The sequence below is a fragment of the Anopheles aquasalis genome, chromosome 3, assembly GCF_943734665.1.
Source record: "Anopheles aquasalis chromosome 3, idAnoAquaMG_Q_19, whole genome shotgun sequence".
Classification (NCBI taxonomy): domain Eukaryota; kingdom Metazoa; phylum Arthropoda; class Insecta; order Diptera; family Culicidae; genus Anopheles; species Anopheles aquasalis.
In genome coordinates, this window is record NC_064878.1 from 58,033,902 (window position 1) to 58,054,789 (window position 20,888).

At 49.3% G+C, this 20,888-nt stretch overlaps 1 protein-coding gene across 3 annotated transcripts in view; it reads left to right on the forward strand.

Moving 5' to 3' along the window:
• The first annotated feature begins 5,133 nt into the window (after positions 1-5,133).
• Positions 5,134-20,888, forward strand: part of LOC126578929 (synaptic vesicle membrane protein VAT-1 homolog-like) — a 51,708-nt gene continuing 35,953 nt past the window's right edge. Inside the window, exons 1-3 of one of the 3 annotated variants that reach the window (XM_050241996.1) lie at positions 5,134-5,186; positions 5,450-5,837; positions 20,333-20,771. In XM_050241996.1, coding sequence (XP_050097953.1) covers positions 20,428-20,771 — 344 coding nt within the window. In that variant the 5' untranslated portion in view covers positions 5,134-5,186; positions 5,450-5,837; positions 20,333-20,427. The other 2 variants (XM_050241994.1, XM_050241995.1) reach the window with 2 other exon arrangements.

A 20,888-nucleotide genomic window follows, 5' to 3' on the forward strand; every position in this document is an offset into this window, starting at 1 on the left:
AATGTGTTTATTTTTTAAAAAGAACGTTTGGCGTTATGAATTGCTCGAGATCTTCACTCTCCAAATAGTTTTTGTTCTTTAGTTTCCGAACATTTCTTTCTCAAGGCGTTATGGCGATACACGTTGCTACATCAATATGTCGCTTAGATTATGATGCTGCGAATGTGTGTTCCTCTGCTCAGCGAATTCTCCGGCATGATCGGGTAGCGGAAACCGGAACCGTAAAAAAATGGATAGTATTCCAAACCACCACCTAGGCTGGCGCTTCCGCGCACACGTGCTGCTTACCACCCGCTGGCATGGCATGGGTGCGATTCCCCTGTTTATGGCGATCATTAGAACCGTGCGTCTGTTTATTGTAAGCAATTTGCTGAACACTATAAACAACGTGGCAGCTATGGTTGAGCACACATATTGGCTCAGCCACGCAGCTTGAGGATGGAGGAATAGAAAAGCAAATAAACAAATGTTGAACTTCTCCACCCCTCTCTTCCCACGTTGCTCATGAGGCAAGTTATGCTGCGAGGATGCGCTATTGTAAAGAGGGTCACTCGTCCAAACCTTCCCTGAACCCGAAACGACGGTGCATTTGTTGACCATTATGTTTACGATCGGCGGTGGTGTACAGCAAGAAGAGAGAAGAAGCGGGCCTCCATCGTCGGTGCATAATTAAGTGGCAACCGAATGAGTCATAACCCGCCGGTCGATGGTGGCGACACTTGATGCAATTGCATTGCGTGTGCGAGGGATGGGGGAGAGTATTAAATGCAGCTTCATTGCACTACGAGACGACGGTATGGGGCACTTCCGGGCATTCCAAGTAGTGTAAATTATTACATCATCATCATCATCTTCTGGCGGCGGTTTGGTACGACTCTGCGGCCAGTCTGGCGGGACTGGGGTACACATGCATGCCCCCGCAGCATGGTCACCCTGGGGAAATGCAGTGCGTACCCGGCCGGAACAAACCAAATGCTGGTCAATCGTGGCGTCGTCTCCAGCGTGTTACGAAAGTAGAAAATCATGTTCCAGCAGTTGGCCACCCAACGGCCAGTGTGGTTCCGGGGAGGAGCGTTGATTCCGCTCCACTTTCCACTGCTAGACGCTGTTCTGCGGCGTTCCGGGCGGCATTCCGGGGTTTTTTCGAGCGAAAATGCGTCGAGATGCATTCCTTTAAATACGAACCAGGTCCCGGGGTGGCGTAGGAGGAGGCGAGTGGGTGAAATGATGACGGAATGCGGGTCGTTAGATACATAATATTGACATGGAAATAGCTTGTTCGTTCGTACGGTTATTGAAATTCCGAACCATTTCAGCTCGAGCGTTCTGTTCGAGGCGCTTATCGGAACCGGGCAATCCGGGGAAGCAAGATAAAGTTATTACGCTGGAAGGTTCTTTAAAAAACGAAGATAGACCTTCCTATTGGTAAGACACGGCTTGGGGGCCAATGATGACAATCACTTCTTCCGGTTGATAATGCACCAGTGCAGCAGTACGTTAAAGAACCTGTGTTGTGCATATGCACTTCCGATTCAACCCGGAAATGTTATCTATTTCCTGCACACAAAAAAGAGAACATTGTCACGCGGCCCTATACCTGAAACCGGGTCTAGAATCCCGGGGGACCCGAAAGGACAACAAACATCCAAACCCATTACGAGGAAAATGGACGAAATTTGGTCATGCTGTGTCAACTATTGATTCGTAAACATAACCGGCGCATAAAAGGACAAAATGTTCCCATCCGCCGAATGTCGAGAGAGTTCAACACCCGTCGAAATATCAGGGGCACGGAAATTCAAGCTCATTTCCGTCTCGTTTCCTGGACGTCAATTCGAGTTCCTGTATAGAGTGTACTCATATCATGACGCTTTTCATATACACTATTTCATCACATTCCCACAAGCACTTGAACCGAAACGAACCCACCATAAAGCTGTTTACCATCGCACGAGTACAAAAGGCGATTAATCCCCATTGGAGGCGTCGCTACCACAAATTAGCTACCATATTGAACACCATATTGCCGGTTGGGCTGGGCCAGATTTAACGAAGCAAAACAGGAAGCTAATCCTCTCACGGGCCGCCCAAGGTTCCTCATCCTCCGGGCCAGAGGATGCGGAAAACTTTTGCCTTATTTGGAGCACGGGGAGCATCAGATCTGTTGGTCAGATGGAAGCTTAACAAGTGCCACTTGTTGTTCCCGGGGCTGTGTCGCTGGGAGTTGATGTATTGATTTTGTTCCGGATCGCGGAAGCTCTCTGCTGACTCACACAATCGCTACCATCCTTTGTCCTCTGCTTCCGGGAAAACTCTCTGAATCACCCCCGGTGTTGAGTCACCGTGCCATGCAGTGTCCTTTCTCATGCAATTCAGATGAAGTTTCCCAGTGGCCCGGTCGATTTAGGGCGATTTCCAGAGTACGATTAATCATAGGGCTCGGAGCAGAGGCTTGCCAATAGTCATCAGCAACGAATGGTAACGAATGCATGCACCATCACCAGCAAACCGTCTGGTGGTCGCCTGCGGTCCCGTCATGCGGCGTCAAAAACATGTTGCTTCCGGCGTGCTGAGCGCCGGCTCGATGTGAAAATGCGGAAAATCGATAGCGGCAAACCGCGCGCCGGTACGCCTGCTAGCATCTAGCTGTTGCTTGCCTACCATTCAGAATGTCATCGCCACTGCTGCTTCACACCAGTAACCGGGCGCCGGGTTTAAATTTGCTGCAATGATAACCGGCGTGCCACTCGAGTGTACTCCACTTCGCCACGTTAGCGTGTATGCTGTGGCCCAACATTTATGCTTTTAGTTAGAAACGGCAATTCTTTTTTTTTGTAGCTGCTGTTGTTGCTGGAGTTGAGGAGTGTTGGCGACGTCAACGAAGGCCAACGGACGACCACACCCAGCCCAGGCTTCACGGTGACGACACTCGCTGCTACAAGGACCCGCCGGGCCCATATGGGTGAAGGGCCGTTGGTGCATCTTGGAGGCACTGGCCACACACCATCTGTTTTCCACCAAACCGTTCCCGTCTTTCGGTGAGTTTTCCGCGTGGAGGACGAGTGTACGTTCTGCTCCAAAGAGGAGACAAGCTGATGAATAATTCATGGCGGATGGTAATGTTATGGAGTACGTCTTGGACTTCTTCTGTTGCCGAAGAAGAAGAAGTCGCAGCTAACGAGACTGGATGTTCCTTTCGAATCGGGCGATGGAACAGGGCAGGCACGATTAATTGGTCCCGAAATGCTCTCAAGGTCCGGTCGTATTCCGCCATTCCCAGAAGAAAAAAAGGCCGCCAGTAATCCCCTCAGTGAGAGACTTTTACCACCATAAACCACGCAAAGTCGCATCGCATTTTGCCAATAATCCATCCGGCAAATGTCACATGGAGCTCACGTGGTCATCATGGCCGACAGGGAGCCATGATGCTTCCGTCCTGCATCTATGTTTTGGGTTTGAGGGCGAATGGGGGGAATGCGGGCCAGTAACTTCGTATTTGTGACGAAGCTTCGGCCACAACACGAAGTTTCTCCTTCGCTTCCGGTAGTGCGCAAACGCGACCGCAACAGCCGGCATCTCCTCGCCTCGCCGGTGGTTACCATGCCGTGATGCCGGTTCCCCACCCAAAACGGGTGCTTCCGTGTGGGAAATGGGGAAAGGGAGCACGTGGTGGGTGGTGAGATGCGCTTTAGTGACGTGTCTGGACGATCGACCCCGAAGATAAGTAGCGATGGTGCGGCTTTCCGCCGAAGGAAAAGAAGGTTCTGAAGCTGGCGGCCTGGGGGAGAGGTGGTGCATTTCCACGCCAGTCCTCCCTCCACGGTCGTCTGTTTGTCTGTCTGGTTGTCTGTCTGTCTGTCTGGGGGTCGGTTGGTCGGTCTGAGCCTACGCCTTTTGCTTGGGGACGAAAAGCGGACGAAAAGCAAAAGCTGCTGCCGGATTTTGTAATTTTCTCGCTCCTCTATTTCCATGAGGCAGCGAACAATGTGGAGATGGAGTTGAACGAAAATTGTGAAAGAAAAATATTCTGAAACGTTTTGTCTGCAATTTTAATGTTCAGATTGTTTGACTCACTGGAAAAATCGGTGAACTTTGATGACGAGATTCTACGTACCGTATGGAGCCGCCAATGAGCTATTTTGAGCAAGTTCCGTTGGTTTTCAAGTTGCTCACTCTCAAAATGAGAGCGTGGTTCAATCGTGAAAGTGAGCAAAATGTTCCAAATTCACTCATCTCGGTACCATTTCGACGCGCGATTACTTTTGGAGGGCGATTCGGGTTTTCACGAACCCACGAACGAACGAATCACGCGCGGGCACGAACGGCTCAACCTCGGCCTAAAGTCTGTACTCGCTGGAATCTGGGAACGTAAAAAGAAAAGAAAGGTTTCATTTTGTAGTTTTTTTTATTGCATTTAAAGAGAATTATTGATGTAATTTATTCGATAGTTTTTTCATGATATGTTTAGAGAAAATTTACAACATTTTCTGCACAATCCTCTTGTTGCACATAATTTTCATTTCAATTCAACCAACACATATAAACCATATGAACCTGGCACGGATTTGGACAATCAAGCGGCTGGCTTATTATTTTGTTTTGATATGATTCTTTTCACAAAAATATTTGCCCAGCTGTGATTCGTCGTAAGATGTTTGATCAAATTATGCTAAAAATTTCCAGGATTGTTGAAAACTGTTTGACTAAGTTTTGTCTGTAGAATCGGACAGGTGTTTCGCTTCTTCGCTTATTTTATTTCCCCCCGAACCAAAGTTATAGTCGCCAGTAACGTTATTTTGAGTTTAGCTTGAAAATTTCAAGAATTTTGTGGGTTTTCCTCCTTTAAAATTTAATTGTTATAGTGAATGTGTTTTCATCTTACGCCTTCCATCTTGGATAGCTGTTGAAGGTGTGGTTAAATTTTGATAAAAAAAATTAACACTGAAAGAAGAGACTACTATAAGTAACACGACATCAGCAGTGTTACAAAGAATCGCTTCGGGGGCGATGCGCAGTGAGCAAAAACCGTGTGTCTAGATTCTCACTGGTACAGGCTTTATGCTGGCGTCTCACCATTACCAACGCACCGAACAAAACCGACAAGATAGAGTCCCCTTCCATCGTCGTCTTCGTCGTCAACGGTCGGCATTTTGAATCAAAAAGTCGTACTCTGCGCAGCAAACGTGGTAAGCCAGTCCTCCGGGTCCAACCATCATCATCATCACTAGCACCGAGTAGCGTAGAGCGCAGCAGTCAACGGCATCTTCTCGCTGCAGCTGCATCGTGCATTTGTGCATCTTCATAGTCACTTTGGTCTTTCATCCTGCAACAGCAGCAGCAGCAGCAGCAGCAGCAGTGGGTGCGAGTGCTATTCTTGACGGCGTCCTTTTTTTATTACCCCTCTCATCTTCTCCATTCCGCATTCTGATCACATATCCTTTGTTGGCAGGCGAAAGGCGAAAGGCGAGTGTTTGTGAGTGAAGTCCGTGCAGAAGCGCATTCTATTGTGTGGTGTGCATAGGAATTTCCGCATAGTGCAGTTTATTTTTCCCGTCTGTTCGTGTGCATCTCGTGCAAGCATCGTGCAAATATCTTTTAACGTAAACCAATAACCCACCTCCAGCGGCAGTGTGTGACAGCGCTTGGCTTGGCGTGAGGAGTTTTAAAGGAGTGGTGCAAAGAGCGCAGAATTCAAAGTTCATATCCTACCGTACCGTATACAGCGCACCGAGCAGAGAGGTCATCGCGCCCCGGGGTGTCCATCTTAGTTTAGTCCCATTGGCCATTTTGCGATTCTCCTGCCGCCAGAGGATAACCGTTCCGGTGAAGGAAAAGTGGTATGTGCATCTTCCTTTTCTCTCTCTCTCTCTCTCACTCTCTTTGTGTGATGGTCCCGGTGCAATAATCGGATCCTCTCGAATCTAATCGCAATTCTGTTGTCCGGTGCGGTTAGAATTTACTGGAAGGATCTGCGAGCTAGCCTTGTGCCGGTGACCGCTGCTGAGGATGCTGTGCTGTGTAAACTGCCCGGTATCCATCAACACTTTGAACTCCCACTAGAGAGTGTCCATGCAGGGCTGATCGCGTGGTGATCGCGACCGCTTGTCACCAATCGAAGGCAGCATCGAAGAGAAGAAGAGTTGTGGTGGCGGCAGCGTGTCTCATTATCTCACTTTTGCTTTGTTTCGATCTCTCACGCTCGAGATGCCTCCTCTGTCTATCTATCCATCCATCCATCCATCCATCCACACATGTATATGTATATCTATATATTTATTCCCTCCATTTGTCTGCAACGCACAATTAATGGACGCGCGAGCGCGAGTTCTTCAGTCTGTTCCTCCGTTTTTCGTTCCGTTTCTCCCGTTGCTTCCTTCCTTCGTTCTCGACGCGACGCGCAGCCTTTTTCGAAACCGTTCGTTTCGTTGGCGGGGGCCCGCCGTTGTCCGTTTCAGTCCGTTTTTTTCGGGTTCTGGTTCGGTCAAGCAAACCTTCTTCTTCGCGGCGACGCCACGGTCGCGTCACCAACCCTTTTAACCGAGCCAGAAGGGGGGGAGGGGGTGGAACCGGGCCGGATGAAAAGGGACATGCATCGCGGACACACGCACACCTACACGGAATTGAATTTAACAACAAAAAAAAGGGATCGAAAACGGTTGTGTCCGGCATGGAGGAGGGCATGGTTCTCCGCTTCGTGGACATGAGCATAAGTTTTATGCTCTATCGGGTTGTGTGCGTATGTGTGTCTCCACACAGGCGTGTGCTTACCTGTGGTGTGCGTTGTTTTATAATTGTTTCATCAACTTTTACTTTACTTTTTTACGCCTACCACCCTCCGATGGTCCAATATGTATACGATCACATTGGTTCCTATGCTGCAAGGGTGATGGGAGACCGGGACCGGGACCATCAGCAGCAGCAGCAGCAGCGGCAGTATTGCGAGCAACCCCTTCTTTGTTATACGAAACCGGCATCATCACCTTGAAAAAGCAACAGCAGCAGAGCGAGCGAGTTTGGCACGCGTCCTCCTGCTCCTCCTGGTGCTCCTGGTCCACCGATTTGTCCTGAACGCAACGGTGTGTGCGTGTCTACGGAACACGCAGGCGAGTAAAAGGGTTATTCTGCTGCTGCTGCTGCATATCGCGTGTCCCCCCGGTCCTCGCGATGAGTCATAATTATTTCATTTCCAACTCGTCGTTCTCTTGGATTGATTCCTCCTCTGGAGTGGTCCCGATCCCGCGGAGATATTGCCATTTGCATCTCCGTTCTCGCGCGTTCTGTTTCGTTCGTTCGCGGTCCAAGCAAGCGACGAGAGTTGAGCTGGAATGAGAGAAGTCATGGCAGAGATGAAGAGATGAGGATGAGGTTGACGATGATGGTGTTCTGTCTGGGCATTTGAGGCCGCCGTTCGTTCTAGACACCCGGTGGAGCGTTATCTGTTTTCGGGGTGGTATTTTATGGGTCTCTTCTTTTTGTCCACTTTTAATGGAATGTGATCAGTTCATCATTCGGGGTTGCTTTTGGAGCAAACGTTTGGACGGAGTCAAGACGACCGAATTCTATCGAAGAAGGCGAATGAACCAGCAAGTCCTGTATGCTACCATGCGGCCAAAAAAACATAATTGGAAGCTGCAACTTTTAGGATACAGTTTTTCATTTTAAATGCTGTGTTTTTTACGGAAAAAGTCGCATTAATTGGTCTAATTTTGAAACTTAAAAGATAACGTACAGTGCGTTCATTAGCTCACAAAGTTAGTAGATGGGTTTTTAAGAGAAGGATTTTGCAAAACGCTTGCAAAAAAATGAAATCACTTATGCAAAAAACTTTTTGCACAATCGTTTTAGCTTAAAAATCCCGCCAAGACCTTTACCTTACTTTATAACTCTCTCTTTCTTTTTTATAACTCTAAGAAAACTCTTGCATCATATTGTGCTTTTGGAGAATCGGTCTCGTTTCGGTTGTTTGCTTCTACCATGTGAATAATACCATAAATTGTGGCGTTAATTTAAAACGAAATCTTATCACTTAGCAAGATGATAACCAACGAGATGATCCTCAGCTCATCATCATCATCAGCAGCATCATCAGCTGCACTTGCCAGTCGGACGACAACATTGTGATTGCAATTGCAGATGCAGCTCTCTCGTAAACAGCGCTGCTAACAGCATCAGCTGCATTAATCCTGCGCAGCACGTCCCACTAACCTGTTTGGTGCTTCTTTTTCACCAATCCTTATCGTGGCAGGGTGCAAAAATGGGGCAATTTTGCTGCATTACATGCTCTGACTCATTTGCCCCCATCAATGGGCCAAGCAAGCAAGGCAATGCCAATTTACACTTGCCGCTCTGCACGTACTGCCGCACGTCTTATCGATAAGAAGCAAACTTTGTTTTACCATTTCGCTTGACAGGCAAGGAAGGAATGGCTGGTGGTGACCCCTTTCCGTGTTGCGCAAATATTGTTCTGTTCCGTTCCTGTTCTACGGTTCCACGGGCTCATGATTAACGTGCTTTCTTTCCGCGAGTGCAAACGATTAGCTTGGATTCCGTGGCGAGGTCGTGGCAAGTTTGCAGCTGCCAGCAGGTGCCAATGATAACTGCCAACCCGTGACAAGATGCATCGAGACGAGTCATAGTGATTTCCCAAGAATCAGTCCAGTTGTGCTCGATTAAAAACCCCCGCGAGTGGTGTGAGTCAACTGGTTTAAATTGATTGCGGCGTCGCACTGATTTCGTCGCAAGCCCCTCTTTACTCATAGAAACCGACCATTGATGGCTTGGAATAGGGTGACGATTAAGCTTCACAGGACCGGAAATTGTCCATCGCATGGCGCATTCTATTGATAAACTGTGGGTGCGCTGTCAGGAAAACGATATCTCTGGAATGATTCAACGCACTCGTCAGGAATTAACAATCATTTGGCAAAAATAAAAACCATGCTGACACAGCGCGTGGTTGGTGCGAAAATCCAACTCTTTTGCTAACGCCTCATCACGATAGGCGAAGGGGTGTGTGCGCGCGCACACGATCGTCGGTTCCACCTTCCTCCCAATTGTTAAAGGCAGATAACTTCCGGGCATTAATTTTAATGTCGTTTTGTGTTTCCCTCACGTCTACGATCGTACACACCCGCTCCACCAACAGCTGTTGCAAGTCTTTCCAGTTCGAGTCTTTCTTTCGAACTCTCGCGCGCTGCGCGAGTTCGCTTTCCGTGCCATTTGTCTTGAATGGCCCCCGCTATCCAAAGGGTGGACCCCACAGGGACCGGGAGTTGGTTTATTTGCTGCGAAGTGAGGTGTTTTGGGTGGGAGAGGAGGGAATCGCATTCGCACGTTGGACAGTCGCAGCACCAAGCGTTCTTCGTTCTAGACGCGAACAGCAAACAGTTGCGCTCATGGTGTTGCGATTGTCTTTGCCGTTGCGTTCTGCTGGTGGTGCTCCTGCTCCACCGGATGTGGCGTCTATGCCTTACCAATTGCTGTGAATGTGTGCGGTCTAAACAGGAAGTGGGTTCCCCTTTTCTCAAGCCATGGTTTATTTCTAAATTCCACCCCGAGTGTGGTCTCGATGGTGGGTCAGCGATGTTTTAACAGTATTGGTTTCTCTTGTATAGTTCCACTATAAGCGAACCAGCTGTTTTGAAGTTCCTCTCCAGAGTTCTTTAATTACTTCTGCAGCCTTTTGGCTTCAAATCGATATACAAGGACCTAGGAGTAAATTGCAACTGTTAACCCGGGCTACTTTCCGCATCGCCAGTCACGCAAACCAGCGCATGTAAATCATACCGTCTGTCGCCATTTTTATCACCTCGAAGTTTGTTCGCCGAACGCAATTATGGCCCGGCCCCCCCCCCCCCCCCCCCCCTTCAACGGATAATGGTGCGTATGTTCTGGTGTGCGAAGCAAACATTGCCACCACCGTAAATCAAACGCACAATCTCTGTCCTGCTGCCGCAGCCTTTGGCCTGGCCTGCCGGGCATGTGTCCCACCAGGCTAAGGGTGTATGTGTTGCCAAATGCAGTCCCCGGGACTGTCTGTCTGCCTGTTTGTGTGCGTAAAGGAGTAACCCATGCTCCAGGGGGAGTCATTGCAGCAGGTGCACTTGGGGTGCACAGCGGCAGGACAGGACAGGACAGGACAGGAGGAGGATGGTACATAAACTGCAGCAACGGCAAATGCACCGACACGGAGACGCACACACGCGCACAGGAAGTAGATTTATGGCATGTGACATGTCGTCACCGGCGTTCATGCGTAGAAAGTGGTGGCCTTTTGGGACATTTAACCTTACGTTTAAAAGGGAACCCGGTAAAAAGTACCGTAGTCAATCGCACTGTTCGCAAACCGATTGCCATTCTGTCTCGAGTCTGGCGCGGGGGGTCGCAGTTCCTGTGAGGTTGGGAGGAGTACATTTACATTTCAAATTATGTGCGAATCGCAAACATCTGGTCGCGCGCACTATTGTCTGAAAGCATGGATTGGCCTCCACCGGGAGTATTGATTCGCAATATGGTTTATCCATCGACGACGACGACGACGACGACAACGACGAGACGCTACTTCAGGCAGCAATCGTTCCATATGGAACGGAGCAGCGCCAAGTCGCCGGAAAAAGGGGGAACCCGGACACGTACAAATACCAAGCGACGACACTGTTTGAGGTTGTATTTGCGACTGCGCACCGGATGATGTTCCGGCTTCCTCGCTGTTCCAGCTGCTGCTGTTGCCTTCCAGCACCGGTCCTTGTTGACGCCTACGCCCTAGAGCATCCCACGCGCTGCAACAATTGCAATTACCGTCGAGCAGGCTGTGGCAGCCGAGTGTAGCTGCTGGTCCCGCTGGAGTTAGAGAAGAAGGATCGCACCATTGGTAATGTCGGTCTCACAATCTCGTTCCATTAGCCGGTAACGCTCGATGGACGCTGTAGGCTTTTAGCAAGATTGATTAGCAGATTCCTTGCGGTGTAAAGCCATCGTCCTCAAGCTGCCATGATTGCCAAGTCGCTAGAATGACCAACGTACTGGTGTCTGTACTGATCCAGAAGCTGCAGAAGCACGTCCACTTCTACGGAACGCTTGCTGCAGCTGACACAACTGACGCAACTGAATCGTCTCCGGTTTCTTCTTAGTCATCTCGAAAACCTCCAACAATCGGTCAGCATTGATCGGCGCAAGTGACTCGCCACGAACGCCTTCTCCTTGATGCGCGTGATGTTCTTTTCCGAGAGGCGACGAGCTGAAGCTGGAATATATTTAGGTCAACTCAAGAGGAAGAGAAGCACCGAAAACTACAGTCGGATGGGATGGTCGGACACTGCCTGCTCTGGATGATTGATATTAATACATAAATATATATCGTGCAGACGCGCCAAAAGCGATGCAATGTCCAGCGAGCGTCTCGCGATCGTCGAGGTCCGTTCCGCTCGCCGCTTGCAGCACAGTGTACAGTGTTCTCCTTTTCTTTAATGGTGGCAATAAATTGTATTATAATGGCGTTCTTTTTTTGCGCTGTGCGCGCACTTTGCCGGTTTTTACTTTCTTGGCTCCGGCCTCGGGAGTAGATGACCCGCCAGAGTGAAAGTAGTGCAAAGTGTTGTCTGCATGCGGTGTGCGGTTCGCGAGAGAGCGAAAAAAGGATGTGGTTTCGTTGTGCACTGTGCTTTATTGTGACAAACATGCATGAGCACACAGCCTGTGGGCTGGATTAGTGGATCGTGATCCTATTGCCCACACTTCAAGGGGTAGTTGTCCAGGCCCAGCTCATCCTTCTTCTTGCGCCGTGCAGTGCGGTGGTTCATTATGTTGTTTTGGGTTAAATTTGTATTTTCTCTCGCCATCAGGCAGTTTCCACACTTCGCGTTCCTAGATGGTCCATACGGCACATAGAGAGAGAGAGTCTGCATCATGATGCCTTCGACTGAAAGTCAGTTTGCAGCCGCATCAGTCTTTCTCACGGAAACAGCGGCCGGGCGGCAGGAAACGAATGGGCATTAATAAATGGGCGCGATGCGAACGCACACACATCGCCTTCGCCGGTGCGAATGAATGCTGGGGATGCTGTGGATGCGCAGCAGCAGATCAGGCCGCGTGGCCGCGTGTGAAACGGTCCTCGGCGAACCGTCCGACTGAGTGATCATCTTTGCTTCTCTGCCTGCTTGGCTGTTGCGTTGCAAAAAGCGAACAAAGACAAACATGACGATGCTACAAATGATGCGTTTCTCTCCCCTGGGTCTTTCTTGTTTCCTTCCTTTTGCTCGCTTTTTCCTCACTTCCGTTGATCCGGCGATGGTGGTGCGGTTGGGCTTGTGAGTTTAATAAATTTCATTAATTCTCGTCTCCGCTCGACTGCGCTCGACTGTTCGCTCTAACGTGAGTCTCTGTGTGGTAGGTACTAGGCGGCTCTAGGGCCTATAGAAGCGTCTTGCAGGCGGGATAAAGTCGGGCACTAGAAGAGAGAGAGCGACATGAAAAGATGAAGTTAGAACTTCCGTTGATGAATTCAATTTTAGTTGCATAAAGTTATTGCACTAAGCTAGTTTAAACAATTTCAAACTTGTATTCGTCTCAAGTAACTATAGCAAACAATGATGCTTAAAGTTTAAATGCTGCTTGTGAGTTGAGAGTTTTTTTTAAAATGCTTTCGAGCATCGTGCAGCAACAGCAACTGACTTGAGCTCGAGGTCCGTGACATCGTCTCACTCGCATCCGCATAATCCAATCTAAAGCTGCAGCTCGGCAGGAGGCAAATCGAGATCGGTGTTCGGGGAAAGCAAGGAAAACGCTGTGCTTCCACCGATCATAACCCAGAGATCGACGTCAAGGCGGGTTCGGGAGAGCAAACGCCGCCGATCGATAACATTCCGATGTCATGTTGAACCGGGCTCAATGGGAACACAGCAGCACCCACCTAATGCAACACACACCGGGAGGCTGACCGGCCGGTTAAGCGACTGCCAATCGACCACCGGGATGCCGGTGCGCGCGCGCATCATTTGCTTCGCTTGCCTCAGCAGCCCATAGGGCGGCATCGTTTAAAGCCCGTTGCCCCGTGCAATAATAAAGAAATTTTCAGCAATAAAAGTCAGCAATTACCAGCCGTTTTTCTCGCCCATTGCAATGCCCCTTTTCGCGCGGTCGCGATCGATCGTTGGGCGCGCACGTGCTGGTGGTGAGCGATCTCGCGATTTCGCCCGCGAACGGCCACAACATCGACGGTGGTGGCGTGCTGTTATTTGTGTTGCTATTGACGCAGGAACAGCGTGCTGGTGCTGTGGTGCTGTGGAGGAGGAGGAGGAGGAGGAAGCTTTCTAGGAAAGATCATGCTCATGCCGATTTCACGGCCATTGGGCTCCTTCGTTCGGGGCGATGTCTGCAGCAGAGTGCGGCCACAGAAATCCAAACATTGGCTGCAGAGCCGGTGAAGCTGCATGCGATAGGCATCGGGTGTAACGGGCATGAAATGGACGATGGAACGGATTTTTTATTATTTCGAAAAATACCCTTCTAATGCACAATTCTAATGAACGTTGCGGTCTGCAGTGAGCACCATTTTTGAAAGTATCAACTGGACACAACAAAAAACCAACCGAATTGCGACTGCACCGGTACCACGATCGCATTTTCAAGCTGCTTCCTGTTCAAAAGATGGCAACAGAACCTAAACTCACAAAACTTATGCTCGAATGATCGAACGATCGCAGACCACGCTGCAGCGGCAGCAACGGAAAGGGAAAGGCGTGAAAAAAGCCATAAATTGTGTCTCAATTATATCGTTGCACTTGCCCGGGCGACGCCATTTAGCCCAGTATTCCCCGGGTGCTTCTGGGTGGGGTTCACGCGATCTTCTCCCTTGCTGACTGGAACCAGCGAAGCGTGAAGTGTTGCTGCTGCATCGAATTCGGTTTCGCGAATTTTTAACGTCCCTCCCGAACGAACAGAAGAAGCTGCCGTTGAGATGTCGGGATTTCAGGATGGTTGTCTCCTTCCTTTCGGTCGTTTTTCCCCTGGGTCTATTGCAGTGCCAGTTGGGAGGATGTTTTATGTGGCTTCTGGCAGTGATCGTCGGGCTGCCAAGAGAAAGAGCCAAGTACATTAAATGGTCTTTAATGAATCGTTCGTCTTCGTTAAATGGCGTAAAATGGTGGGATTGGTGGTGCCTTTCTTGATGCCTTTTTGGAAACCTCTCCCAGCTTGGCCCAGTGTTTGTCGCAACATAATCGTCCATCCTGGGATATGTGTAGCCATTTAATGCATAATTCCATGTGTGGCGCACGGATCGGACCCCGATGTTTGGCAAAGTTTCGAAACCTCGAGCACTAGGTGAGAAAGTCGAGAGGATGAAATGGCATGTGGCCATCATTTTGTTCAAAATTTGGATCCCTCTCTCTTTCCCCACACGCCATATGCGACGCTGTAGGCCGAAACACTTTCTTCTTTCCCTTTAACTGCCGGGGTCTCAAGCTGCCCCCGTGGTCCAGTTGGTGGATTTTTTTTTTCACGTCCGCTACATGATCATGATCGTGATGGCGATGGTGATGATGATGATGATGGTGGTCGGGTTATGCGATTTCGCGCATAATGTTTTGCCCAAAATCTACAATTCGCAGTCCACAATCCACGTCCGGACGCACTCATCAGTGGGCTTCTGGAAAACGCGTTCGCACATCCATCACACGATCGCTGGAGAGCGAAAAGCGAAAGAGGAGAAAACGCTTAACAGCAGCAGCAGCCGTGTTGGCCCGGTTGGTTGGTCGGTGGTTAACGGTTGGTCTTCTTTATGGTTGGTTTCGTAATTTTCAGTTAATTTAAATTGCCTGTTGGACTGGGCCTGGGCATCGGTGGACCAGCAGCAGCAGCAGCAGCAGCAGCATGGGATGGTGTTTGATGCCAAAGTTCATGCGTCGTCCACCCTGCCCCTACCCTGCTTGGGGCTTCTCGTCAATGGTTGGTTGGTGTTTTAGCCTCTTTTTTTTGGCACAAAGGTTCTACTTTCGAATGCTCGCTACGCCAAGCCAAGCACCTCGCACAAGGTGTGACCTCGGTTCTCATGGCTTTTTCCCACATTGGACTGGCCGAGAGGGGATGGCTTGGCTTGGTTTTGCATGATCATGATCATCAGGCTACTTTGCCCCGAACTATAATAATGATAGTAATGATGAACTCTCCAGCTGCTTGGTACACACGTGGTCACAGGTTTTCGGATTCGGATGGCTGACTCTCGTACTCGCTCTCTCTCTCCTCTGTCCTCTCTTTCTCTCTGGTATAGAGCAATAGAGGGATTGCGTTGTAACAGGAAGGATTTTGTGGTTTTCTGCCAAGCGGCCGATAGAATGCCGCTACCATAGAAGTGTTGTAATAAATATTGCTGGGAACCACCGAAAGCTGGCAACAAAATACAAGGAATCACCCACCAGAGCGGGAGGATCCGGGGGTAGATGAACTCCCAGAGGCAAACCAAACTGGCGAGGGTGATGGTGCTGGGTGTCACGATCGGGGTTGTCTTGTTTGCGTTTTGGATTTCGCGTTGCGCCTTGCCAAAAAACGGTGAGACCGCCCGGGTCAAACCGCTAATAAGCGTTGGACCGATGGCACCCCCTCCTGGAGCCCCTCTTGGACTGGGCGCACCTCTAATGACTTAATTATTGCGATTATATTTTATATCAATCATCGTCCACGGTCCGCTCTGATGATTATTATTTGCGTTTTTTTACGTCTTTGCTTTGCTTTTGGTGACTTTGTTGTCCACGCGGTCATTCAATTGGTTCAACGGTGGAATTCAACAGTCCAACTCGGAGCATCGACCCGTGTATCCTGGGACCCGAAGGCCCAAGGTTTATATGGAAAGGTTTTTTTTTTAATTTTCATCTCGAGATCATTTGATTAAGAGAAAAGTAAGCTATGAAAAGTGAAAATGGAGTTGAAGTTCGTCGTCTTATCAAGATTCAAACGAGAATCTTTCATTTATTGATCAATCTCCGTGCATGTTGTGAGTTCAAATATCGCTTGCGAATGGAAATCAAAATTGAAAAATGGAAATATCGAAACGCGACGCACGAAAAACCGCGGAATCGAAACGCGATCGAAAGCGTACGCGAGTACCGTTCTCGATTCGATTCTCAACGTTTGATGATGGTACGTGCCTTGGGTTCGCTAACACCGGTCGCCCTATTTCGACATTTTCCAACTCCCCTCCATCGGTGGGTGGAGGGAACTTGGTTAAAGGGTAATTCCATGGGCAGCCAGCCTCCAGCGCACATGAGTTCACAACCCGTCAGTCGGCACAGCAGGGCGTTAAAAGTGTTAATTGAAAAGCTCGTTAGCCCGAGGGAGCCAGGAATGGAAATGGCAAACGGAATTCTCTTCTACAGCGGCCATGCCCGTTCCACTACTGCGTCTGGTGGCCCCCGTGGTCTCACACGTGGTCGCTAGAGTGTGTGTTTGTGTAGGTTTTTTTTGGGGAGGGGAAAATTGGAAATCGCGGAAAACTTTCGCCCCCCCCAAACTCGAAGAAGATGAGTAAAGCATAGGGAATGCAGAGAGAGAGAGAGGAAAACCTAATCTGTTTCTGCCTGACGGAACGAACTAACGAACAACAAAACGGTTCGAGCGGTACTTAACTAGGAGCTTGAGAGCTTGCATTAGTGTTTTTTTTAAACATTTCTTTTTGAATAGTGAACATTCCAAGAATGTTGTATCACAATTTGCCGGATTAATCGGGGAAAAACTGGGTTGATATGAGATATCGAGTTGAAACGAGCGGGCTGCTCTCTAAAGCGCTTTTCCCAAAATGATTCAAAGTTGCTGCTCATCGTAGCATCAAAACGACTGAACCGATCCTTTGGAAATGTTGAAACGCTTTATCAGCACATTATTCGCCAGGTAGCCTGGTGATGAGTTGCTTTCCCATTTGCTGATTCGCATGGTTTTAAATAATTGCGGGAAGCTCGATTTAATGCAAAATATTGAATAATGACAACTTATCTTTTTTACTTTGAGAGGCTCTTCAAATCTACACAAAATGTGCCTTTTCCAAAACGAACACGAAAATTTCTCTTTTTTCCGACTCGTTCCCAGGAATACTGATACTCTTATTGAATCAGAGTTTTTTTTTCAAAACTTCTCCTTATGCTTATTTTAGACGTCTGTTTTTCCTTTATAAGTACCAAGAAATTGCTTTTCCCCGCTGTGCGTCATCTCAAATGAGGAACAGAGCACCAGGATAGTGATGGAAAACTTGTGAGTGGTTTAATGGATGAATTAAGTGGAATTTCCATAATTTTCCTTGGGCCAATCCATAGGTTCGTAGATTTACATTGGAAAAAGGATGAAAACCCATTTAAACCCCTTTCAAATGACAAACTTTGATGAATGAAAGCGTCGTAGAAATATCGTTTTTTGGATTGATCGATGCGAACTTTTCCAGCATCATTCCGGAACTGTAATCTTCATTGACAACTAGCTACTAGCATTTGTACGTTTGAAATGGTGCTGCTGTTACCTTCAGCAAAGCATTGAAAGCTGATTTGGAGCTATCGAGCCCACCCAGGCTGCAGCAACACGCCCAAAAGGGGGCATAACGCGTGCGCCTCTCGTTAACGGTGGCCGCCCCGAAGAACAAACCTTCGCGCGAAGGGGTAGGCGAAGGGGTTTCAAGTGGGTTGTTTTCGATACCTCTCTCTCTCTCTCGGGGGTGCTGATGGAGGCTCGCTGCTTGTTGTCGGCAGCGCTGCAGTGTGTAAAATGCGTTACACCTCTTTCCACCACGCGCGTTACACTTGACAAGCGTTGCTCTCAACCGGAACGACCCAGCAGCAACAGAAGACGATGATGGAGGCGCAGGTGGGAAAGAGGTGCGGAGGAGGTGCGATTAAAAAACCGAAATGAAAATAAACAAAAGTTTCCCGCGCCCCAGCCGCCTGTGGCCTCGGCCAGTCGGTGTCGGAGTCGTTTTCCTCCATTTTTGCGTGTTGCGTTGGTGGTTCGACATTGACTTTGAAAATGAAAACATTCGAGCCCCGGCTTGCGGGGGCGTGTGTGCGTGGCGCGTTGCGGCTCGTTGTTGTTGGTGCGTTCCTACACGGCAACACCATCCGAAGTAGACGCCAAAATGCTCTCTTTTCGTGTCCGCCACGCGCATCAACTTAGATACCAGGAGTTGCCGTGTGTATTTGTTGTGTTGTGTCGAGCACGTTGGGCACTTTGTCGAGGCAACACAACAGCAAAAAAGGAAATCATGTTTCAATAAGCATAAGGATACTGATTCCATTCGAACATACCACTCTATCTCTCTCTCTCTCTCTCTCTCTCTCTCTCTCTCTCTCTCTCTCTCTCTCTCTCTCTGTCTCTCTCTCTCTCTCTCTCTCTCTCTCTCTCTCTCTCTCTCTCTCTCTTTCACAATTCAATCACGGTCTGATAGCTGAGCCTGCCGGTGACACACTCAAGTGGTCGCGCAAAGTTGAGAGTGAAATCCTTCACCATCGTCAGTCAGATTTTCCAATTGTTTTGTCCTCTTTGAGGGCACAGCAACGGCTGCTGATGGATGATGATGATGGTAGGGTAAGGGGGTAGCAATCAGCGATCGATAACCGAGACACACAAAATGATGATGTCGAACAAAACACTTTTTACCGAAATGATGAACGACCCCAATAGAGCGAGAGGGCGAATTTGATTGAACTTGGTGGTTTCGTGTCCTGCTGCTACACCAGATGTTACCCCGGGAAGTGGGCAATTCCCTATTACACTTTTCATCCTCTCCTTGTCCACTTTCCCTACCGCGGGTGAAGGCCAATTTCCAGGGGATTGAAAGTAATGGAACTGAATTTGCATAATTTCTGGCCAAACGCACTTCGATAAATGATCACCTCTGCTTCGGCCCCTTGTTACAGTTGGTTAACGGGGAACGGGGGAGAGTGTTGGAGTGGAAAATGCTTTGCCCAATTACCACTCCTCTCTGACAGGACGCGGGCACTGAAAGCCGAAGCGAGTATCTTGTCAAACGGTCGTCCTGTCGATCCATCGATTGATCAAGGCGAGCAGCACTGGCAGAGATATTTCATTATGTCGGAGTGGAAGAAATTGGATTCCACTTCGGGTTCTGATCGCTGGGCGTTAGCGCTGTCCTCTATACACATCCTTGTACAGCAAATACATCATTTGGTGTGCGTACCAAAAAGGATCCTGAGGCCTCTCTCTGGGGTGGGGGAACTCAATTACAGCTCTTTGAAGCTATTTAACGCGCGCCAAAGGACTCGAGAATGTTGAAAAATCGATTCCATTTTGTCACTTTTGCTGAACCACGAACCATGAGGTAACCAGAAGCCGCCAATCATCGCTGCCGATGAATCCGGTGACGCTCTGCACACAAGATGCAGCACCGGGAAGAGAAGAATTTGGCGCAGAAAGCCTTTAAAGGATCGAGCAGGTCGTCGTCTGGGTGTGTCACACGGAGGTTTCAGGTTTTGTCAGGTTTTTCGGTGGCCCTTCGGTTCATGTTTCTCGTCGTTCTTCTCCTGCTGCTGATGCTGCAGTGTTGTCGTTATGCTCTTATGGTTCTTCATTTGGCTTCCGCTCTCTCTCGTTCTCTGTATGTTTCCCTTTTCTCTGGTTGCATCGAAGCCAGAACCGGGTTTCCAGAATGTACTGGATGCTGCTGCCTGTTGGATGCTACCGTTGTGTGTTCTATCTTGCCCGTGTGTCGATGTTGCTGTTCCCAAATTGACTTACGGGGCGAGCGCGCAGCACTTTTAATGAGCAGCCATTTTGCTGCTTTATTTCACTTGCTGGTTTCTCTTGTCTTTCTGGCTGTCTTCTTGCTACGCTTCATTTTCATATTCCTTCGAAATGAACGTAAGCCTCTGGTGCCCAGAAGAAGGGTCAGATGATGGCGAAGAAGTTGCATCTTCTGCGCGCGACCAAGATATCCGTGAACGGTCTTTGTGTGTTCCAGTGTCGGGCTTCACGGTGGAAAAAGATTGTTCCGGCGGCCACGTTCAGTGTGCAGGATGTAATAGATCTTAACATTGCTTTGCATCGCTCCGACGACGTGAAGCGATAGCGGACGAGGAGCAGAAGAAGCAGCAACAGTAGCAGCATGATGGTCTTGCGGCATCTAGCGTGCTTTGTTTTATGAGAATATCCCTCCAGCATCGCCAGCTGGCATGCATTCTTGCATGTATGTTTTAAGGAAATGATTTGTAGTAACCTTGTAACCTCCAGCGAGGGACAGAGCGGGCGCGCGCGCGCGCCTTCCATAACGATGCCCCGGAGAGACACCTCGTTTCTTCCCATTTCTAATGACTTCACCCTCTCTTTTTCCCCCGTTTCTTTGCAGTGTCGTACATTGTACAAACTGGTAGATTGGATAGCGTAGTTGTCCCCAAGACAGAAGTCAACAAAAACCACCAACACCACCACACCGCACACAAGATGACTGAGACAACCGAGGCACCAGTTGCGGCTCAGACCGCCGAAACCAAGACGCCATCGCCGACAACCGAGACGGCCGTCGTAACGCCGGCAGAGAACGGCCACGCGGACGAGAAGTCAGCGGCAGCGGTCGTCGCCACGGAAGCAACCGAGGAGCAGCAGGCCACGAACGGTGGTGCGACCGCGGACGAGAAAGCGAAGGCCGAGGAGAAGAAGGAGGATCCACCGAAGGAGATGCGCGCGGTCGTGCTGACCGGTTTCGGGGGCTTCAAGAACGTGAAGATCCTGAAGAAGCCCGAACCGTCACCGCAGGCCGGCGAGGTGCTGATTCGCGTCAAGGCATGGTAAGTCACCACCGCATGTCTGGCGCGGCCTTAATTAAGGGTCCTTTCCCCCCCTTCCGCGCTATCGGTGCGGCGCGATCTCATCTAACCATCCGTCAGGGAGTCTGGTTGGTTGGT